Genomic DNA, 20,758 nt, shown 5'->3' on the forward strand with positions numbered 1-20,758 from the left:
CAGAGAATACAGATTAAAGCCCGATCGCTGATCACACTTGAACAGCTAACACAAGCACTCTTCTGCTAGAGGAATGTAAAGAGGCCTTAATGTAAAGGAGAATCAAGCCGAAGGCTAAGTCTACACTGCATTTTCGTTGGTAAAGTTGGTCAGGGGTGTGAAAAAAACACACACACATGACTTGTTGGGGGTGGTTTTATTTTGTCTGCAGGAGAGCTCTCTCTTGCCAACAAAGGGTGGCTACACTGCGTACCTTACAGCAGCACAGCTGTGCCACTGTAAGGTGTGCAATGTAGACATAGCCTAATATATTTTGTGTTTTTACTGAACTAGCTTAAATTGTTTGTTCTGTAATGCAATCTCATTTTGAGAATTTTCTGAAATTCTGAGGAAATTGACATATATGTATTTCATCTGTATTGACAGAAGGAGTTATCAGTAATTATATATGTTTGTTTAGGTGAGGAGACCGAAATACTAAGAGGACATAGCTTCTTCAATGATGGCATATTAATGAGTACTAATAGTCTCTTGCTTGATCAGAGCTCAGTGAGCCTCTCTGGAGACAAATCTATACTACGTGACGACACACATGGATTCAAACTCGATGGTTTTGGAGATGAAGATGTCCCGGGGGATATGATTGGTATGGTTTGTCATAGATGAACACAGTCCAATCAATTCTATCTAAAGTATTTTTACTGTAAAAACCCTACACACAATGTAAATAAAAATAGAACTTGCATTTGAAAACATTTTTTCTGAAACTTACTGTGTGTTTCCTTTTGCACTTTTAGTTTTTCACTACTTAATAATAAACTGAGCTCATTTATATAATCCCAGACCAAAACTCCGTTAAAATGAAATTAAGGGTGAGAGTAAATATCAGCAATTTAGGGTAAAATATATTTCGGGAATGTGCAATTCTCCCACAATCAGGCATTATAAAACCAGGAAATTGAGAGTTAAGTTAAACTTAAAAGAAATTCAAACACGTTAAGGTATGGAAATGCACAATTAGGGCATTCAGACAGTCTTAACTTTGCCCTTTCGTGACACCAAGCAATAACCATTTGATTTTGATTAAGGCATTTTAGTGGTTTTGGTTCCAGATTCGATTAAAGTGATATTTTAAAACACATTAGGTTTTTTTCTTTATTTCACCTCATTGTGTCACCTGCTTGGCCCTCTCTCCTTCACCCCACATTTCCCAGCACATGCATATGTGTGCACACAAACCAGTTTTCCCCTTCCCCACTGATCCTCTCCTGCACTATACCCCTGGTTCCCCATTCTGTCCTCTCTGTTTAGTAGATGTGGTGCAACAGTTTACTTTTGAAAACAAATGTTTAGCATTAATTGTCACTTTTTGTCACTTTTTTTACCAGTGAAAGTCTCTCCATCAGCACGAACTTGTACATAAGAATCTTCTTCAGTGAAACTTACATAGAATTGCCCATTTTCAAAATGGTTTCAACTCAGGACTGAGGCCATGTCTTCCCTCAGTTAATGTACCCCATTTAAAAATGACCGCTACTTTCCACTGTTCCCAGGAAGAGTGAAGCCACCCATCTTTTTTGTTAAGAGCACTGTATGGTCACACTCCCACTGAGAACAATGGGAAATAGGTGACCTTCTCAAAATGATCACCTAACTGTGGACAAGTTATGTCTTAAGTTATGTCCAGAGTCTTCTTGAGAAAAATGGGATGGCAGCCATTATGAAAGAGGACAGTTCTAGACAGAATTCATTGTAATGAATGTTATTTGTTATCCCCTTGCTGAGGAGAAGTGTTCAGCTATAAAGAATAAACAGGGAGAAATTACCATTAATCCTAAAAAATAAAGTCTTCAGATGTAGTCTATGGAGTGAGTTTTAACTCTAAATAAAGTCTGAATCATTTGTATTATTCTGTTATTAAGATCATTCAGGACAATTAAAGAGCCCTACATTGTATACCATATTTTTAGAGGATCTCTTTTTAAATTAATTTTAACTTAATCTAATTAACAATTTACTTGTAGATTCTGAGAAAATTAATTATGTTCCCAAAGAGTAAGTACAGCAGTTTTGGGAAGGATATGCTGTATCTTCATACGTAACAAAGTGCTTGAATCGCTGCTTTAAGTGCAAAACTCAGCTCTGGCTTTACTATATCACTGCAAGTGGTGCTTCCATAATAAAACATCACAAGTAAATCATCATTTGAAATTTATGCTTAAAACTGGTTTCAGTCCATTTTCCTCCGCTTGTGTTTTTTGCATCTATATCCAAGCAAAAACGTTTTAGAACTACAGCCTTTCCTGTTGTACTACAACAAAATACTTTTCTCAAAAGAAATATTTGGAAATTAATGGCAAGTCAAGTGTGTCATTATGCCTGCCGTTTTGAAGGACCAGCACTGTAAACAGCTATAATTAGTGGTCTTAGAATTTACATACAAACCCCTTATTTTAAGGGTTAATAATGAAACTATAAAAAAAAACTTGGATAAAAGTTGGTATGTACATTTTTTTTAAACTGCTGGAAGAAGAAAAAAATGATTGTTTTTAACTTTCAGGGGAGAAACATAGATGCAGAAACATAGATGCCAACTTAAACCAAATATTTTTTTTTGACAAGAAGTAAAATATCATAAACTTTTTTTTAATTTTGTCCTCCTCATAATAGCAAGAGCAGCTAAGTAACTTCGTGCGTGGTCTGTTAAATTTTCATTATGATTTTGCAAGACGTGTAAAAATATAAAATAATAGACATTTTACCAAAGTATGGTGTTGTTTTCTGCTTATTTATCTCAAAATAGTTTGTTTGCAAACAGCTGTCTTGTAAGTGATTAAATTTGTAATATGAGTTAATCAATTTTGACATTTTCACATATAATTTTACTAATTATAAAGCACTCTCTGTAAGCACTGGGGCCTCATTGGCAGGGTGCTGCACACCTCTTCTTATTAGCCAAACACCCTCAGCTCCCATTGATTTCGCAGGAGATGCACACCATCTTGCAGGATTGAACTCTATATAATTCCTTCTAAATAATTCATTATAATGGATTCTGCTGGCCTATTGCATAAATAATGCTATTTTAAAACATTTTTATATATGTCTACCCTGTTGACTGACTTAATAGCTTTTTAAATTGAGATGTAAATTTACATTTGTATTAATGTAGTAGATATACCATAGGGTATTGTAAAATATGATAATGTGCAGATTAGTTTTAATTTTGAAATGTACTTATTTAGCTTTTGGTGATTACTGCTGTGTATAAGCTAGAACACGTTTGGGCCTTTGTTTGTTTTTTAGAATAAGGAAGTTATATATAAAAAAACTTTTTAAACAACATTAAAGATGATACTTTCACAGGTGAAAGGCAGAAAATTCAAAATTAAGTCTAATTCTCTCCTTTATACACATTGTTTTGTATTAAGAAAGCTTTAATTCTAAATCTTCAGACTTGTTTAAGTCGGTCTCTTGCTTTAAACGCAAGACTAATATTTAAATAGTAACATTTGGCTGGGTCATTTGTTTTATTACCACTAAAGCTTAGAATGATTAAAATTATGCATTTTATTTTCAAGAAAATCTGCTGAGGACTGAGCAAAATAGCCTAATTTATGACATTCTTGACATGGAGGAAGAAGTTCCTTTGTCACAGGAGCTTCCTGATGATAATGTAGTGGGTGAGTCTGTAGTGTTTCTGTTCCTTCTGATTACCTAAATCAGCACTTCACTTATTTGTTAATGTATAATACTAGTGTTATGCAGGCATTATGTGATCAGAATCATATCCTTTGCTTCGTTGCTGTCTTGGGTTCTGTTTTCCTTTTTTCTTATATACGTTCTTCCCCTTTCAGGTATAATTAATTCTTGGAATTCTTTGTCCGTAACTCGACATTGATAGAAACATGTTTTTACATTATACCTTTTTTCTCTCTCATAGGATGTTGTGAGGTTTAGTTTGATATCAGCTCCTTGGATGAGAGGGGATATGATTGCTCTTTATAAATACGTCAAGAGGGTAAACACAAGGAAAGAAGAAAAGCTATTTAAGCTAAAGGACAGTGCTGGCACAAGAGCAAATGGGCATAAGCTGGCTATGAATAAATTTAGGCAGAAAATCAGAAGCAGGTTTCTAACCATCAGATGAGTGAGGTTCTGAAACAGCCTTCCAGTAGGTGTACCGGGGGAAAAAAAATATCTAGATTTAAGATGGAGCGTGATAAATTTATGTATGGGTTTACCTGATGGGGATACCTGTGATAGAGGGGGACTAGAATTGATGACCCAGGAGGTCTCTTCTAGTCCTATGTTCCTATGATGAAAGAAACTGCAGAAGTGCAAAATATTTGTATTAAAGTATTGTTTTAGAAGCTAGTTTCAGGGAGAAAAAAAATTCAGTTGTAGCTTAAGACTTACCCTCATTTTTCTAACTCTAATATTTGTGTTTTGATACCAAATGAATTAATTAAATTATTTGTATTGGATTGTGGGATGTGTATTTTACAGTGAATTCCAGCTATGTAGGTTCTGTGCATCCAGAAGAAAACCACCAGATGAGTGAAACTACACTGTTGACAAATGAAAAAGAAGGATTTACACTTGACCCTGTTGATGCTACAGGTCAGAGTTCAATCAGTTTCCTGTTAGGTGCATGCAAAGATTACAATTCCTGCTGCATGGAAAACCCTGAAAAGCATTTTATATAAAATTATTCTAGTAATATGACTTGCTTTACTCTCCTCATTCATTATTGCTAAGGATATTTGTATCAGAGATTATTTTTATTTACGTACATTTCATCTGTTCCTGCTGTCAAAGTTCAGTTCTGTTCTGAAAAGTGACTATGGAAAAAGGGCATTTTCTTACTCAGCTGATCCACTCCCAATGTGTATTCACAGTCTTCTCCACTTACTAAAATAAGTTTTATTACTTTTCACTCCTGTTAGCAATACAAAACCAATACTGCTGTAGGAGAGTGAACTGTATTCAATTCTGGCTTATATACCATCAACAGAATTGTTAACTCAATTCCAGTTGCAGAATCTTTGTTTGTGAGTTGTGGCCAGAAAGAACCAACATTGACTTTCAGATTCCAGGATGAATTTTCAGGGTTTGCAGTCAGAAAAAACATCTTTTTACTTATAAATTGATCTGGTTTGTTTTGGAAGTCATGCTATTATTATGGTCACTTTTTAGGGTCAAGTCACACTTTAATTTCTCAGATGAATTGTTATCTCTGTGTTGCATGTTCATAAATATTCCTCAGAAACTAGGTCTGATTTAAAATTCAATTGAATGTGTGCTCCTAATTCCCTTATATGCTTTTGAAAATTCCACCCTAAGGTTGGAAAACATTCAGTATAGAAATGAATTTTAACAGTTTTCTCTGGAACATCAACAATTCTTTATGCATAGAATGACAGTCTTATCTTCAGATTTCCAACCTTTTAATGCTTTTTTTCATGGTCTTAATTTTACTTAAACATAAAGATTTCCCTAAGATATTGAAAAAGGAAAAAATTTCCTCATTACTGTGATTAACAGGTGTTCAAAGTCAGTTAATTCAAGAAGATTAAAATTGGAAGTCTTGAAGAGATATCATCAGTCCTTGGAGATATAAGAAATGAAAGTGTAATTTGTTTCATCCACTGGCCAACTCATGTGGTACATTTGTGGGTGTTATCAAATACATAAAATGATACAATGGAAAAGAATGTTATGAAATAAACACCCACACCATTCATATTGAAACTAAACCTTAGAATGCTAACATTTTCCAATTTTCCTGCCAAATGACTATTGAGATGCATATATGTGTGTCTCCGTGTGTTGGTGCCTATTCTCCTCATTCAACCTCTTAAAGGGTTAAAACTGACAAAAACAGACATTAATTCTAAAATACTATTTTTTATGGATGTTAGTGATTCTTTGCCTTGCTATCTTCTCAGTAGAGTAAACTGCCTTTACAATACCTGAGAGAGAGGGGAGGTGAGATAATATTTTTATTGGACCAACTTCTGTTGGTGGAAGGTACAAGCTTTTGAGGTATATTTCTCTCTCTCACACACTTAATCATATCCTCTTACTTAAATAAACCATTACTTTACAGCTTTTTCAGTACAATATTCATAAATCTTCCTGCACTTAGAGGTATTTGAACTTGAGAGTGTGCAGAATTCCCAAAAAAATGAAGAGGCTGTCTTTCTGAAAACTTTTGGTGAAATGGTCCCCTCATTGTCAATGTAATTCTCCAGTTCACTCTACTTTTTTCTAAACTATTTCCAGCCTGTCCTTTTTATTCCAACTATTATATTAATGCTTAAGTTTTAAAGCATCAGAACTTGTTCGTATATATTCATAATTCAACAAGAAATTAGAGGAAAATGTTCTAAACTGTAGTCAAAATGTCCTTATTGTTTGGCTGGTGGTTGCTGTATTGACACTGTTTTTTTTTAGCTTAAAGATTGACCTCAGGATGTGAGGGTGTGGGAGATGAAGGCAATACTTTTAGCCTCTTAAGGAGTGTTACCAGAACACATGCAATAAACAAAATGCCCTCTAAGTTGCTACAAGAATGTTTTACGAAGAGAGTTGAGGACTGGAAGTAAAGTGGGGGAAATGGCCCACAAAGGGAAGGTCAGCAATGTCAGGATGGCCTAATATCCAAATCTTTGCTTTAAGAAGATCACAAGCCAGCCCCTCCCCATTCCACGCTCTTGGTACAGTATATGCTGTCATCAGAACTATGAGGAAGGGAGAGCTCTTGTTCAGATGTTGACACCAACATGTTGAACAATGAAAATATGGAAAAAAGAATTCAACTTGAATAGCATAGTTTACTTCAGCTGTGTCCTGTGATACCCAGCACCCTAGTACAGTAATAGATAAGCGTCCATCAGAAAAGTAGATAAACGTCCATGTTTGTGAATGTTTCTTATGCTTAGTTGTCATAGGGAGAAGGAGCTTTAAAAGAAAGAGGAAGTTGCTTGTTGATGTAGTGAAGGAGCTCAGCAGCAGTACTATTTACAAACAGCTTAGCAACAGCATGGATACTCTTACTATGTTGGATCTTGCACCCCCCACAAGAAAGTTGATGATATGGAAGAAGTCAGGAGGAGTGGATAAACTTCTGTCCCGTACTACACAGCCTTTGATTAATGCTGAGCTACAAATGGTAAAGGTTTATGCCTTTGTATGCTATTACAACATTACCATATAAGTAATGGGATTGTTGCATATTTAGGACCTGATTATCAGAGATGGTCTGCAATTTTTCAGGTTTAATTTTGTGTGCCCAAGTAACTGTGTGTCCAATAAACTGCAGGTGAAAATATTAACAATTGAATTATCTAATTGTACAGAAATTCAGGTAATTGGACATCTGATGACTATATTTGTATCTACTGGTATTTGCTTCTACAGAAAAGTCTGCCATCTCTAGAATTCAGGCCCTTAATCTTCAAAATTCCAAGAACCAGTACAAGAGGGCATAGAAATATGAGCGTATGTTTGTGATTTCACATATAGGCACTTTGTTGATTGCACACTGGTACATTATTATTTTTCTGATTTATTGCTCTGTAATTAGTCCTAGACCATATTGACCTTCTGCAATGATTGTTTGTTATAATAGTAATAAAAATATTATATAGTGCTTTCCACCCGTAGTTTTCAAAGTGCTTTTTTGTTTGTTTTTTGTTTAAGTGTTCTGAGGTCTTCAGGCTACCAAGTAAATACAAATGTATTATGATTATTGTTTTATTAATATAATCTAATTGAGCAGGAATTATATTCTAGGAAGTCCTAGTTTTGAACAATGAATTCCAAGAAAAAAAATTACTAACCTTTAAATTTGTAGAGCCAAATAAGATCAGCTTGAGGAAAAATGTGTGACTTGACCTGACACTGTACTGTTGTAGTAAGAGCCTTATGTTAGAAAGAACATTATAACAGTCTTATAAGGCAAGAGGTCTTACAGAGAAATGGTGTTAAAATTGTTTTAAATATCTGTAGACATGTCCAGTTTTACTGAAATTGTCATTTCATTCATTTTAGTTTCTGAAACATGTTTTCAGTTGCACCAAATGGAAATAGTGCCAGCTAATCAGATCACTGGTGGTGGCTACTTGTTTATTGATTTAAAATAAAACTTCATCTGGTTACAAATAGAACATACTTTAAAAAAAACAAAACTGTACTTTAAGCTCTTATCTGAAGCACACAAGTCATTTCTCTAAGCCAATCAGAATTCAGCTATTCAATAATGGTACAGTGAACAGCTGTCACTATCTTGCTCCATCGACTGTTAGACAAAAGACTTCAGTCTTTCAGTATAATGGGAATAAAGTAATTGGAATAGAACATTATCACAAGAATACTTCTGTCAGATAAATGTTGAAGCAAAGCAGAAGGAAGAAGTATGTTGTGAATCCTGAACAACAGTGTGTATGTTTAAACCAGAAGCCTGTGGTATACCTGTTTTTATATTTTTATTTGAAATGTTTTTAATTTTCCCTTTTATTAACTATTTTAGGGGAAGGCAATTGAAACCAATGAGGCTATTTGCATGAAATATAATTATTAATATTTTCAAAGCAGTGCAGGGGATTTAGATACATGTCTTTGTGTAGCAAAATCCCCTGCACTGCTTTCAAAATCTTAACCTATGTTTTTAATTTTAAGTAAAAACCTTCATTTGTTAATTGCAATAAGACACTGTACTACATCTTTTTTGATAATAACATACTTACTAGTGTGCCATTGACCTAAAACTTATCTCTGTATCCAGCCATGTCTACATCTCTTAGCATGTTGCAAGACAAGAATCTCTTGAACACTGTCTTCTTATTATACTGAAGGATGTTGGCTGGAAAAATAGGTCAAATCATGCATGGAAGAACCTTCCAGGCATGGATCCTCACCTCTTTTCCACAGGAGGGAGGTATCAGTTGCTTTGTGGCACTGTTCCCTGCTCCCTCTCCCATGATTTCAGGGACCTTCCAGACAACCTTCTGTTGGTTCAGGGTCCATGATGGGGTGAAGACTGCTGGGAGAGCCCAACTTGGGTGGGAGTAATGCAAAAGGAAGCACATAGAGTCCCCCTACTGGACCCACAGAGATTATGTAGGCTGTATTACCTTTTATATGGGGCACCTCTTTAGTGGGTCACCCCTCCCTATAAGAGTGTTCCAGGGGAGCTTCTGGAAGAGGACACTGGAGTGCAAGAGCAGGTGTTTAGGCACAGGTGTCCATGCAGATGGCCCTAACCTCTTGTTAATCCTTTGGATCCATACAGATCCCTCAGATCTGCAAGGTTTAGGGACAGAGCCACACCCTGTTCCACATGGAGACAAATCATCCCCCCACAACTGTATGAGAGAAACTCCCATGTGAATAACCTCACAGATTTTTCTTTCCATTATCCCTCTCCAGTGGGTTTCATTATTGGCGTGGTGAGGGGGTTGGTAGGGAGAGATGAGCCAGTCCAGTGTTAGCTTTGCCACTTTCTCACTTAGAACAATTGTTCTCAAATGGTGGCTCGGGACCCTAAAGTGAGTCGTGATCCCGTTTTAATGGTGTTGCCAGGCTGGCTTAGACTTGCTGGGGCCAGGGGCTGAAGCCCAATCGCCACTGTCTGGGACCAAAGCCTGAAGGCTTCAGCCCTGGGCAGTTGGGCTCAGGTTACAGGCCTCCTGTCTGGGGCTGAAACCCTCAGACTTTGGCTTTAGGCCTCACCCTACCCCCCTAATCAAAGGGGCAGGGCTCGGGCGGGCTCAGGCTTCGGTCCCCCTTCCTAGGGTCATGTAGCAATTTTTGTTGTCAGAAGGGGGTCATGGTGCAATGAAGTTTGGGAACCCCGATTTAGAGAATCTCTGCAAAATTGGTTAACAGGGTCTGAGTCAGTGTCTCTAAATTCGGAATTAAAGCAATTAATATACAGTAACTGTCCATCATTTCCTTGTATTTTCTGCTATGTTTTGTTGCTAGTTATTAATCTGAAGTTAAATTCTAGAAATATAAAAAAGAAACAAATCTTTGTTTTTACAGTTGTTTTCAAATTGCTTTAAGTATCATGGCTTTAAAACTGGAAGAAAAGGTATACAGACAGAGTCTGAAGCTGAAGAAACAAGACAAGAGAGAGAGACTATAGGTGAGATTTTTATAATTCTGCTTGTCTCTACTGATTTTATTATTTAACCACCAGAAAATATTTTGTTTTAAACTCACACATTTTATTTAGTGTTTCAGACACAAAACATTCAATGTGCATCACTGCACAAACCAGAAAGGCAAGAAAGCTTAAGAAAACTGGTTACTCACTTAACCATTTATATTAGTTATAGGGTTGTCGATTAACCGCAGTTAACTCACTTGATTAACTCAAAAAATTAACTGTGATTAAAAAAAGTAATCACGATTAATCACACTGTTAAACAATAGAATACCAATTGAAATTTATTAAATATTCTTGGATGTTCTTCTACATTTTCAAACATATTGATTTCAATTACAACACAGAATACAAAGTATACAGTACTCACTTTATATTAGTTTTTATTACAAATATTTGTATTGTAAAAATGATAAAAAAAAGTATTTTTCAATTCACCTCATACAAGTACTGTAGAGCAATCTCTATTGTGAAATTGTAACTTACAAATGTAGATTTTTTTTGTTACATAACTGCACTGAAAAACAAAACAATGTAAAACTTTAGAGCCTACAAGTTTACTCAGTCCTACTTCTTGTTCAGCCAATCACTAAGACAAACTTTAAGTTTGTTTACATGCAACCCTTCTGCCCATCAGAGTTGGCAGCAACAAGGGCCGGGTTCAGTATCTAGGGGTTCTATTCCAATAACACAATGCAAAACCGGCTCGAGCCCCCACCCAGTGACCTGGGACAAATATATACCACCCCCGCTGGGCACCTCCAAGAGGCAATACTTCCCCTCTCGCAAGCACAGAGTCTGAGTGTAGCAAAAAGCCTTTTAATAACAGAGAGAAACAATGTGGCATTATGTTGGGGAAACACCACGAACAGGATTCATAACACAACCCATGAGCAAAAACCCACCCCAAGCAAACTGGGGCATGTCCTTTCCCTTGGGTTCTTGAGTCCAGCAACCCAAAGTCACCCAAAGTCCCAAAAGTCCAATGGCGCAAAATTCTCTGTCCCTGGTCAGGACAGCCCCAGAGTTCGAAAGTTTATCTGCAGAGTTTTACCTCCCAACCTGGGTGGAGAATGGGGTGGGGGGGGGAAGAGGTAAGGGGCACCTTACATGATCTGAAGCTGACTGCCCCACAGCTCCATAGGGCTTCGCTCCGCTCCACCAGCCAGTCCACAAACTGCTCCGCGTCCCACAAGCAGCCCCCACCGTCCCATGAACTGCTCCACCAGCTGGTCCCCATGAACTGCTCCACCAGCTGGTCCCCAAGCCGCTCCAGCCGTCCCGCAAACTGCTCCACAATATATCTTCAGGTTTCCCCACTACTTAACACAACACTCAGTGATTTTAGCTCTTAGTCAATTTTTAGTTCTTTTGTGATTTCAGCTTGTAGTAGGGGAGCCTTAGCGCTGGTGCACCATTAGCCCAAAGTGAATTCAGCTCAGCAGCCTGTAACTAGACTCCTAATGGAATCAACATTAGCTCTTGATATTCCACAGTGGAGAGAGGAGGAAGTGCAATTAGCATGTAAGGCCCTCACCAGGGGGCCCATGCCACCAAGTATAAATACTTGTCCCCAGCCTCTCTCAATTCACAGAGTTTTGGAACCCATGTCCCTTGCCTAGCGAGTGCTACTTAGTTGATGGCGAGTCCCTCCATCATAACAAAAGGCCCAGTACAGTTCCAAGCACAGTTCCCATAATCAGGGTAATAACAATTTATTCTTCCTGCCCCAATAACAGAGACACTGGGGATCCCACAGCAGCCAAAGTGACCATTTGGGCAGCTATGGCCTCATTCTAGGTGGGGTGGGTGTGCCTATGCAAATGAGATCAGCCCCTGAAGTTCTTTTCCACAACTTGCCACACCTCACCACCAGATGTCAGGGTGGAGCTCATCCTGACTCTGCTTACATCCATTTATGGGAGATACTGCTGCCTGCTTCTTATTTACAATGTCACCTGAAAGTGAGAGCAGGCATTCGCCTGGCACTTTTGTAGCCGGCATTGCAAGGTATTTACGTGCCAGATATGCTAAAAATTCTTATGCCCCTTCAGGCTTCAGCCACCAATCTGGAGGACATTCTTCCATTGCTGATGATGTTCATTTAAAAAACAGTGCATTAATTAAATTTATGACTGAACTCCTTGGGGGAGAATTGTATGTCTCCTGTCCTATTTTACCCTCATTCTGCCATATATTTCATGTTATAGCAGTCTCAGATGATGACCCAGCACATGTTGTTTGATTTATGAACACTGTTACTGCAGATTTGACAAAATGCAAAGAAGGTACCAATGTGAGATTTCTAAAAATAGTTACAGCACTCAACCCAGGGTTTAAGACTCTGAAGTGCCTTCCAAAATCTGAGAGGGACAGGGTGTGGCGTATGCTTTCAGAAGTCTTAAAAGAGCAACATTTCAATGTGGAAACTACAGAACCCAAATCATCAAAAAGGAAAATCAACCTTCTACAGGTGGCATCTGACTCAGATGATGAAAATGAACATGCATCGGTCCACTCTGCTTTGGATTGTTATTGAGCAGAACCCGTCATCAGCATGGATGCATGTCCTCTGGAATGGTGGTGGAAGCACGAAGGGACATATGAATCTTTAGCACATCTGGCACGTAAATATCTTGCAACGCCAGTTACAACAGTGCCATGCAAACGCCTGTTCTCACTTTCAGGTGATGTTGTAAACAAGCGGGCATCATTATCGCCTGCAAAAGTAAACAAACTTGTCTGAGCAATTGGTTGAAGTAGGACCGAGTGGACTTGTAGACGCTAAAGTTTTACATTGTTTTATTTTTGAATGCAGTTTTTTTGTACATAATTCTACATTTGTAAGTTCAACTTTCATGATAAAGAGATTTCACTACCGTACTTATATTAGGTGAACAGAAATATACTATTTCTTTTGTTTTTTACAGTGCAGATATTTGTAATAAAAAATAAATATAAAGTGAGCACTGTACACTTTGTATTCTGTGTTATAATTGAAATCAGTATACTTGAAAATCTAGAAAACATCCAAAAAATTTAAATAAATGGTAATCTATTATTGTTTAACAGTGCGATTAATTGCAATTAATTTTTAATCGCTTGACAACCCTAATTAATTATAAAGCAGAAATACATATTTTGCTTTTGTAAATACTTCAATGCCCTGTTTAAAAAATGCTTAAGAATAAGAGGCATAGTACATTTGTTAGCAGACTTGTTTTTCTCCCTGTGGTGTGTTAGATTTGTGAGGGTCTCTTTATCTGGGAGACCACTGAAACCAAAAAAGGCTTTCATTTTATTCTGAGATTGATCAATAATAGCCCACTGTCCCAAAACAGGTATTTAGGTCTATTCTATTCTGGATGACTGAGACTTTGTGGAACATCCAGAAGGAGACATGTTTCTTCTGGAAACTCTTTATTACAGGTGTTCCACCCAATTTTGGTTTTCAATTCATCTAGAGAAAACAATCGGTAATGTTGTCAAGAAGTTAGTTAGAGGAATAGATTAGGATACCCCTTTATCCACAATTATTCTTCCTCAGTACTTAGAAGTGTACTCTGTCTCTGTTTAAAAAGATTTTCAGACCCAGATTCACCCTGTTCATTTTGAGCAGCCTCATGGCATAATTATAAAAATGTATAGGCATACTTTAATGTTTGCCCAATGGTAGTGAATAAACAGCACGTCATACCCAGCCTGTATCACATACACATTAATCCACCTCTGTATGGTGGCTGCTTGCTAAGTATGCTTACCCATAATAACCAAACAAGCAAAAGGAAGCGTGGACAGAAGTGTTACAGGCCATAGACTAGCTCTCTCAGCACATACAGCCATCCTGCCTCTTTTTGGCACTAGTATACCTTAGATCAATTTCAGTCCTGGCATAAATGAGTGCAGAGAAAACAACAGAAATTGCACCTTTTATTCCAATGCTGCAATTGGTCCCTTTTCTTATTTATTCCTCCTCCTTTGTTAATTTGAGAATGTGACAACCAGCATTATACTTTACATTGAGTAGAATGCGATATTGTCACTTGCCGAATTTCACTGTAGGATGTGTTGAGAGAACTATACTTGCAGTGGAAAACAGTGTTTATTCCATGGTAAATAAGTCTGCTTCTTAACCAGTCATTTATTTTGTAAAATTTTCCTGCAAGTGAAAGGTCGGTCTTTAAATGTTTCCAAGAAAACTCTTCCACTAGCTTTTTGTCCCAAAGTACCCTTGGGTACGTAGCTCCTCTGCTCAGCACTCATTTCGATTCTTATCCTCCATGATCGTTAGGTGTTAATGGTGGTTGATTTTTGAGATTCAATGTGATTTCATTTTAAACTTTGTTTTCTTGTTAATATAGAGATGTTGATAATAGAAGAGTCAAGTTACCTGCAAGAGTCAGCTCATACAGAAACTGAGAGAACTATTACTGATGATTCATTTGTGTTGGCATTACAGAATGGCAGAAATGAGGACGCTAATAAAATTGATGAGGCTATAGTAAGCACCTTCAATAAATGTAAAAGAACCAATGCATGTATTTATTAGCCACGCTTTATATTAAGTTTCCATTTACAGAGAGTTAGTAAATAATTAATAGATGTTATAAGTATGTTACAGACATGAGTAGCTTGTGTTATAGATGTTTTTAAATACATTAGTAAAATGTCTTATAGATGGTTATAAACCATGTTTATAAGCAAACTTGTTGGATGCTATACCAATTTATAAACCATTTATTAAAATATCTTTTCACTTATTAACTCTTTATAAACTACTTATAAATTGAACCTAATTATTATTTATGTGTGCTGGAAAAGATACATGGTATGTCCATTTTTATCAAGGATAGAATTTTAGATCTCCCTCATATTTAGTAACATCAGCCTGGACATTATAAAGTCCTTTACTGTCCTAAGCAAAACTAGAAAATGTCTTTGTTTTGTTTGTTTTAATCTGAGGTTTTTGCTGTAATGTAGAGTTTATATTTTTATAGCAATATGGTGGGTCCTACAATACGTTCTGCTCTTTTTTTTAAGCAATTGCTGTAGTGCACTGTAGAAGGGTGTAATGTTGCTGTCACATAGAGGGACCTCTATATCCTTTGTGCACCACAGAGGGAGACTCTGAACAGTTTGGTGCAGGTGAAGGTTGGGAACAAGCTGGGGCGGAGTCTGTGCATACACACTGACTATGAATCTGGTAGTTGCGACTCTCCATTGGAGATTGTGGAGGCATTGCAATCACTCTTGCAGAACACAAGTCTGTGCCTTGCCCATGGGGTGGGAAAATTAGTTACTGTAAAAATACTGAGATATTAAAGACTGGTAGTACATACTCCTTTCTGTATGGAGAGGATGAAGCCAGTAAAACAATATCCTTCCACAATTTCAAATAAAAATTAATACAGAAGTTATTTATTTTAAAAATGTAGAATTCATGTTTGTCAGGTTTTTCCTGTGGGTGTCAAAATTTGCATAAATATGAAAACGTGGTTTGGTAATCAAGGCCCCGTGAATTCCACCATTTAAGCATTGTAGAATTTGCCTTAAATCAACTCCTTGCTGCAAAATGTAAGCTTTCATTTAAAAAAGTGTTTCCGACCTTAATGGTTGTGAAGAAAATCCTAAAAACTTGCACCAAGTTTAAACCTGAGTCTGCAGGCAGCCTGAAACAGTAGCTATGAGTGGTGTGAAGTGCCCCATTCATCTTAATAGGGCATTAACTCCAAAATACAAAGATAACATTTTAAATGCCAGATTGGCACATGAACAGTAGCAAAATATTTAAAAGGTTCTGATACTCTTATTCACACTGATAAGCACCTTACTTTGCAAGTAACCCCACTGAAGACAGTGTGGCAGCTCGCATAGTAAGTAAAATGCTGTTAAACAAGATTTGAGCCCATCTGAGTAGCAATATCTAGCTAATGTTTTTACAATTCCTTACAGCCTAGTACTCCACAGGTGCCAAAAGCCCCAACTGTCTCCTACACAACTACCAAAATACCCAGTTTCACACTTAATTACATCTCTGATGTGGTTAGGCATTGTCAAAATAGATAATACACGGGTCACATAAAAAAAATTGCAGCCTTAAAAAGTGAAGTTTACCCCAGGTAGGGATGTAAATAAGTGTTGAAATTTAAATGAATGAGCTAAAATACTTGTCCCATTTTTAACATTTTGGCATGTGATTTTTATAAGTTACATCTAATGCTTGTATTAATCTCCTATACAGGATATGGTGAGGAATGATCAAGACAGTGAAGAAAGAAGGTGGAGCAAAAGAACTCTTCCAATATTGAACACTTTACGGGTATGATGTTGGATTTAGCCATTAGATGCTTTTTAAATCAGTTATTGACTTGGATTGAACCATAAAATATGATGACAGGTTTCAGAGTGTACAACCACTTGCTATTTGTTGATACATTACATGTGCTACTAGTCTCTGAAAGAGTTTCATGTGTGATACAACCATGTTTTATTGTGTGTTGACATGGATACTCTCAGGCTTCAGAATGCTTTGTATAGTGGCAAATCCTGCCCAATTTTTGGAATTTTTCAAATTTTTTAACTTTGGAGTAGTTGATTTCTCACTCTGAAGTTTGCTTTAACACTGGACCATGATTTTATTATTGGTGGGTCTGGTAGCACTGACTATTATTAAGGTTGCCCGACACTTCCCATTGTAAGACCTGTATTTTCAGTTGCTCATAACTTTGCCAAATTTTGCCAAACTGTTCAAGCTAAAGTTTTACATGCTGGGTGTCTGCATCAGGCTAAATTTTGTGGAAAATTTCAGCCCAAATGATTCAGACATTTCTCAGAATGATGTTAGGGAAATGTACATTGTTTTGCCCATATTAAAAAAATTCTGATGACCTTTATTTTAAGAAGCTCTTGTGTCCATATGCTTTGCAGCAAGATCTTGAAATTTGGCAGAGGATTTTGCCTTTATGTCAGGGATGTGCTGTTTGCCTTCCCTGTGAAAATCTGCCCAAATTCAGCCAAATTGTAAGTCTTTGAACAATTGCAACAACTGCTTAGTAGAGCTTCACAGCTAAAAACTCAGAAGGTTCATACAGAATCTGGCATTCTCCAGCCCAAGACTGAGCAGGACTTCCCTAAAACTACAGGTCTAGACTGCTGTGGGCTAGGCATCAGAAGTAAGAGCAGGGAGACTGGCTCTCCTGTGCTCTTGATGCCCTCCTTCTCTCCCCCACCCCCATGCTGGCACCCAGGCACCACTGAGGAGGCAGCTGTCTGATTTGAATGTACAGGGGACATAAGCCAGATCTGGTAGTGGGGGCAGATGACTGGGCCAGGCAGTTGGTGGGGGAGCCTGGGAGGAATGGGAAACAGAGGGATGGGACCAGGCCTGGGAGATGGCTGTGGGGAGACTGGATCTGAGAGATTGGGGTAAAGAATTAATAGTTCTTCAAATGGCCCTGCATATTCCCACTTATGAGTATTGTGGCACCTAACAGTAGAACCTTCTCCAAGCACTGCCTATTAGAGCGCATGTTCTCACACCCTCACCCCACCCTTCCCCTCAATGCTTTTGAATGTTCTGAGGGCAAGACTATATAAGGGGGCACTGCACTCCGCCACCTCAGTTCCTTCCAATTGCTGCAGCAGACAGAAGTGAACCGTTCCAGGCCATTCAGATCCAGGGGTTTTCCTCCTTTGATAGTGCCTTTGATAGTTTCAGTTGTTGTTGTTCTCAGTGTGCAGTGTAGTTAAGTAATAAGTGTAGATAGTTAAGGAGAGTTGGTAGGTTTGGTTTCATGATATTGTGGAACAGTAGAAGAAGAAGAAGAATCTGGGATTTAAGAGATGTGCTTTGTGCTCAGCTGTCTTCCTGGCATTGGATGACCACATTAGATGTCTGAAGTGCTGGGTTGAAGGTAATTCTCCTTCTGGGTGTTCCATTTGCTGGGCTTTCATGCTCAGAGCATGCAAAGACAGGTAGAATAGACTGCAGGTGCTTCTGCTTATGGAGGCTTTAGCTGCTAAATCCTCTGGTTCCAGATGGTCATCGGATCTGAAGCCTAAGAGATCAGTTTCAGCTCCTGAGGCTTCCTCCAGCAAGACTAAGCTGCCTAAAGGTTCCCAGGACATTGGGATCTTCAATAGTTCGGTCTCCAGATCCTTCTGTTAAAGCTGTCAAGGCTTCGAAAGCACCACGCGTGTTAAAAGGCCGTCTTCCTGCTGAAGATCCTGGAGCCACATGATCGGCTCCAGCCTTAGCTGTTCTGAGGAAGAAGACGAGGGAGAAGACAGCCAGTGTTAACAATGCCAGATTCTGTACGTCAGTTTTATCGGCTCCATCCAACTCTGACATGGCATTTGTGGTTCTGACTCTGAAACCCTGGTTGGTTCTGGATTCAACTTCAAACTTGGATCTGGTACTTAAATTTGTGAGACAGGCTCCATCCTCTGCTTCAGTTCAGAGACTGTCCTCAGACCTGAAGAGGACTTTTACAGTGCTGTCTGATGTGCACCTTCTTGCTTCTCATCACTTCTCAGAACCAAATGAGAGTCAGAGGACGATGAAGAAGAAACGGGTGTCATCCATTCCATGGTCGATGTCTTCTGCACCTGGAAAGAGAAGAGCAGAGGAGATTGTCTTTCTCCACATCTATCAGTGCATCCTCTTCCTAAGACTCCTGCAAGATCCTCTGGCAGATCTTTCCCACCTTTTATTTCTCTTTGCCTTCTGGTTCCATTGTTGTCTCTGGTATGATCCAAAGTGGTTCTGAGGTAGTGTCCTCATTCAGAGGCCAGTTCATGCCTCCTCAGCCTGGATTCCCTCACTCCTTTGCTTCTCCTCCTATGGTGTGTTTCCAGATCCCAGCTGTTGGAGAGACTGGCAGTCCTAGTCTCCATGTTGCATTGCACTGCAGGAATTTCTGAATCATCTCCTTATGGATGGAGAGGTGATGTTTCATCTGATAAGGATCCAGTGTCTCAGCAATCATTGGATCTGGTTGCACCAGATCCATTGGCAGCTCAGGCAATGGTGCCTGATACACTATCTGAAAAGAAAGATGAAGAGAGAGCTCCTCTTTTTGAACAAGAACAAATGGATACTGACATCGATGTCACCTGATGAGCTCATGTCAGCTGATGAGCATGTGAGTGTGCTTTCTGCTTCTTCCTCTTCTGAGGATACTTTTCAGTTCTACGACCTGGTGGATTGCATGGCATTCATATTGAACCTTCATACGGTGGCCTTGGGAGAAGAGGCGGAGTGGGAGGCGGGGTCATGGTTCGGGTGCTGGTGCCCGCTTCCCCTTCCCCTACCCCCACCCCCCGTTTGAGAGAGCTTCCGCCACTCCTGGAGTCAGTGCTTCAGTCATTATTTAATTAGGACTCTGTTCCAACCTCCTGGTTTTCAGCACTGCACATAATTGGGAATATGCAGAACCACTCGAAGAAGAAATGAAGGTTACTTCCTTGTAACAAGAGTTCTGTGAGATAACTGCATATTCACAGCTCCCACCCACCATCCCCTCTTTCTCAGAGTCTTATTATGGTTTCTCTGGGTTAGCAGTGGAAGGAACTGAAGCGGTACAGGGGGCAAGACCCCATTATAAAGCCTCACTCTCAGAATGTTCAAAAACACTGGGGGCGGGGGAATGATAGGGGAGTGCACGTGTTCTGGGCACTGCTTAGAGAAGGTCTACCTTTAGGCACCACCAGGCAGTGCAATACCCATGCATGTGAATTTGCAAAGTAATTTGGAAGAACTCCGGTTACATGTAAGTAACCTTCAGATTTTAATCCCAGAAGGGACCATTAGATCTTGTAGTCTGACTTTAGAGGAGACTGGGACTGGCTGGGAAAAGAGACTGGAACTATGAGCCAGGGGAAAGAGATTGTATATGGAGCCCAGGGCAGGAGATTAGCATTTAGACCCATCAGGGACAGGGAATGTGGACTGGGGGCAGTCAATAGGGGGCCAGAGGGGAAAGGGGGCTAGTTCAGATGAGGAGTCGGAATTTGGGTGGGTCATGGACAAGGAGCCAGGCAGTGTGGGGAGGTCTGACAGTAGCTGGCCAAGGGTAGTGGGACTGGCGGGGGAGGTGGGGAATGGGAGGGGAGGGGACAGGAGAGAAGGGGTCAAACTTTTGGGGAATGGGCAAAAAGTGTGCCCACTAGAACACACTCTCTTCCAGGGCCTGTAATGGAACCCAGGATTTCTGAGTCTCACCATTTAAATCTCTGTTTTGAGTATCTGTGAAACCTACTGGCAAAGTGTCTTAAACCGTGCTAGCGCTGATCCACATAGAGGATGACATCCTGCTGTTACTATCAGTGACTCCCTTAGCTCATGTGGTAGGGGTTGATGCAGTGGCACTGAAGATTCCAACCCTGCTGATGACCCATATGGGTGTCAATATGATGCCGCGTGATGGAATTTCTTGTTTTTAAGTTTTGCTTTTTTTTTAAACCTGGGCAAGTGCACACAGAGAAAACTACATGAAGAGAACATTATTAACCTGCAAAGTCAAAAGCTAGGAAATGCCAGAATTAAAACTGCCTGTGCAACTTTGATTCGGCCTGCTTGCATGC

General features: G+C 38.9%; 1 protein-coding gene across 1 annotated transcript in view; it reads left to right on the forward strand.

The window, feature by feature from the left end:
* RAD21L1 (RAD21 cohesin complex component like 1) overlaps positions 1 to 20,758 on the forward strand; it is a 40,442-nt gene that overhangs the window by 17,452 nt on the left and 2,232 nt on the right. The window contains exons 6-12 of the mRNA XM_027824973.3: positions 461 to 646; positions 3,582 to 3,683; positions 4,510 to 4,623; positions 6,948 to 7,177; positions 10,051 to 10,153; positions 14,536 to 14,675; positions 16,416 to 16,493. Of these exons, the coding sequence (XP_027680774.2) occupies positions 461 to 646; positions 3,582 to 3,683; positions 4,510 to 4,623; positions 6,948 to 7,177; positions 10,051 to 10,153; positions 14,536 to 14,675; positions 16,416 to 16,493 (953 nt within the window). The remainder of the gene's footprint in view (positions 1 to 460; positions 647 to 3,581; positions 3,684 to 4,509; positions 4,624 to 6,947; positions 7,178 to 10,050; positions 10,154 to 14,535; positions 14,676 to 16,415; positions 16,494 to 20,758) is intronic.

Source organism: Chelonia mydas, chromosome 13, assembly GCF_015237465.2.
Source record: "Chelonia mydas isolate rCheMyd1 chromosome 13, rCheMyd1.pri.v2, whole genome shotgun sequence".
Classification (NCBI taxonomy): Eukaryota; Metazoa; Chordata; order Testudines; family Cheloniidae; genus Chelonia; species Chelonia mydas.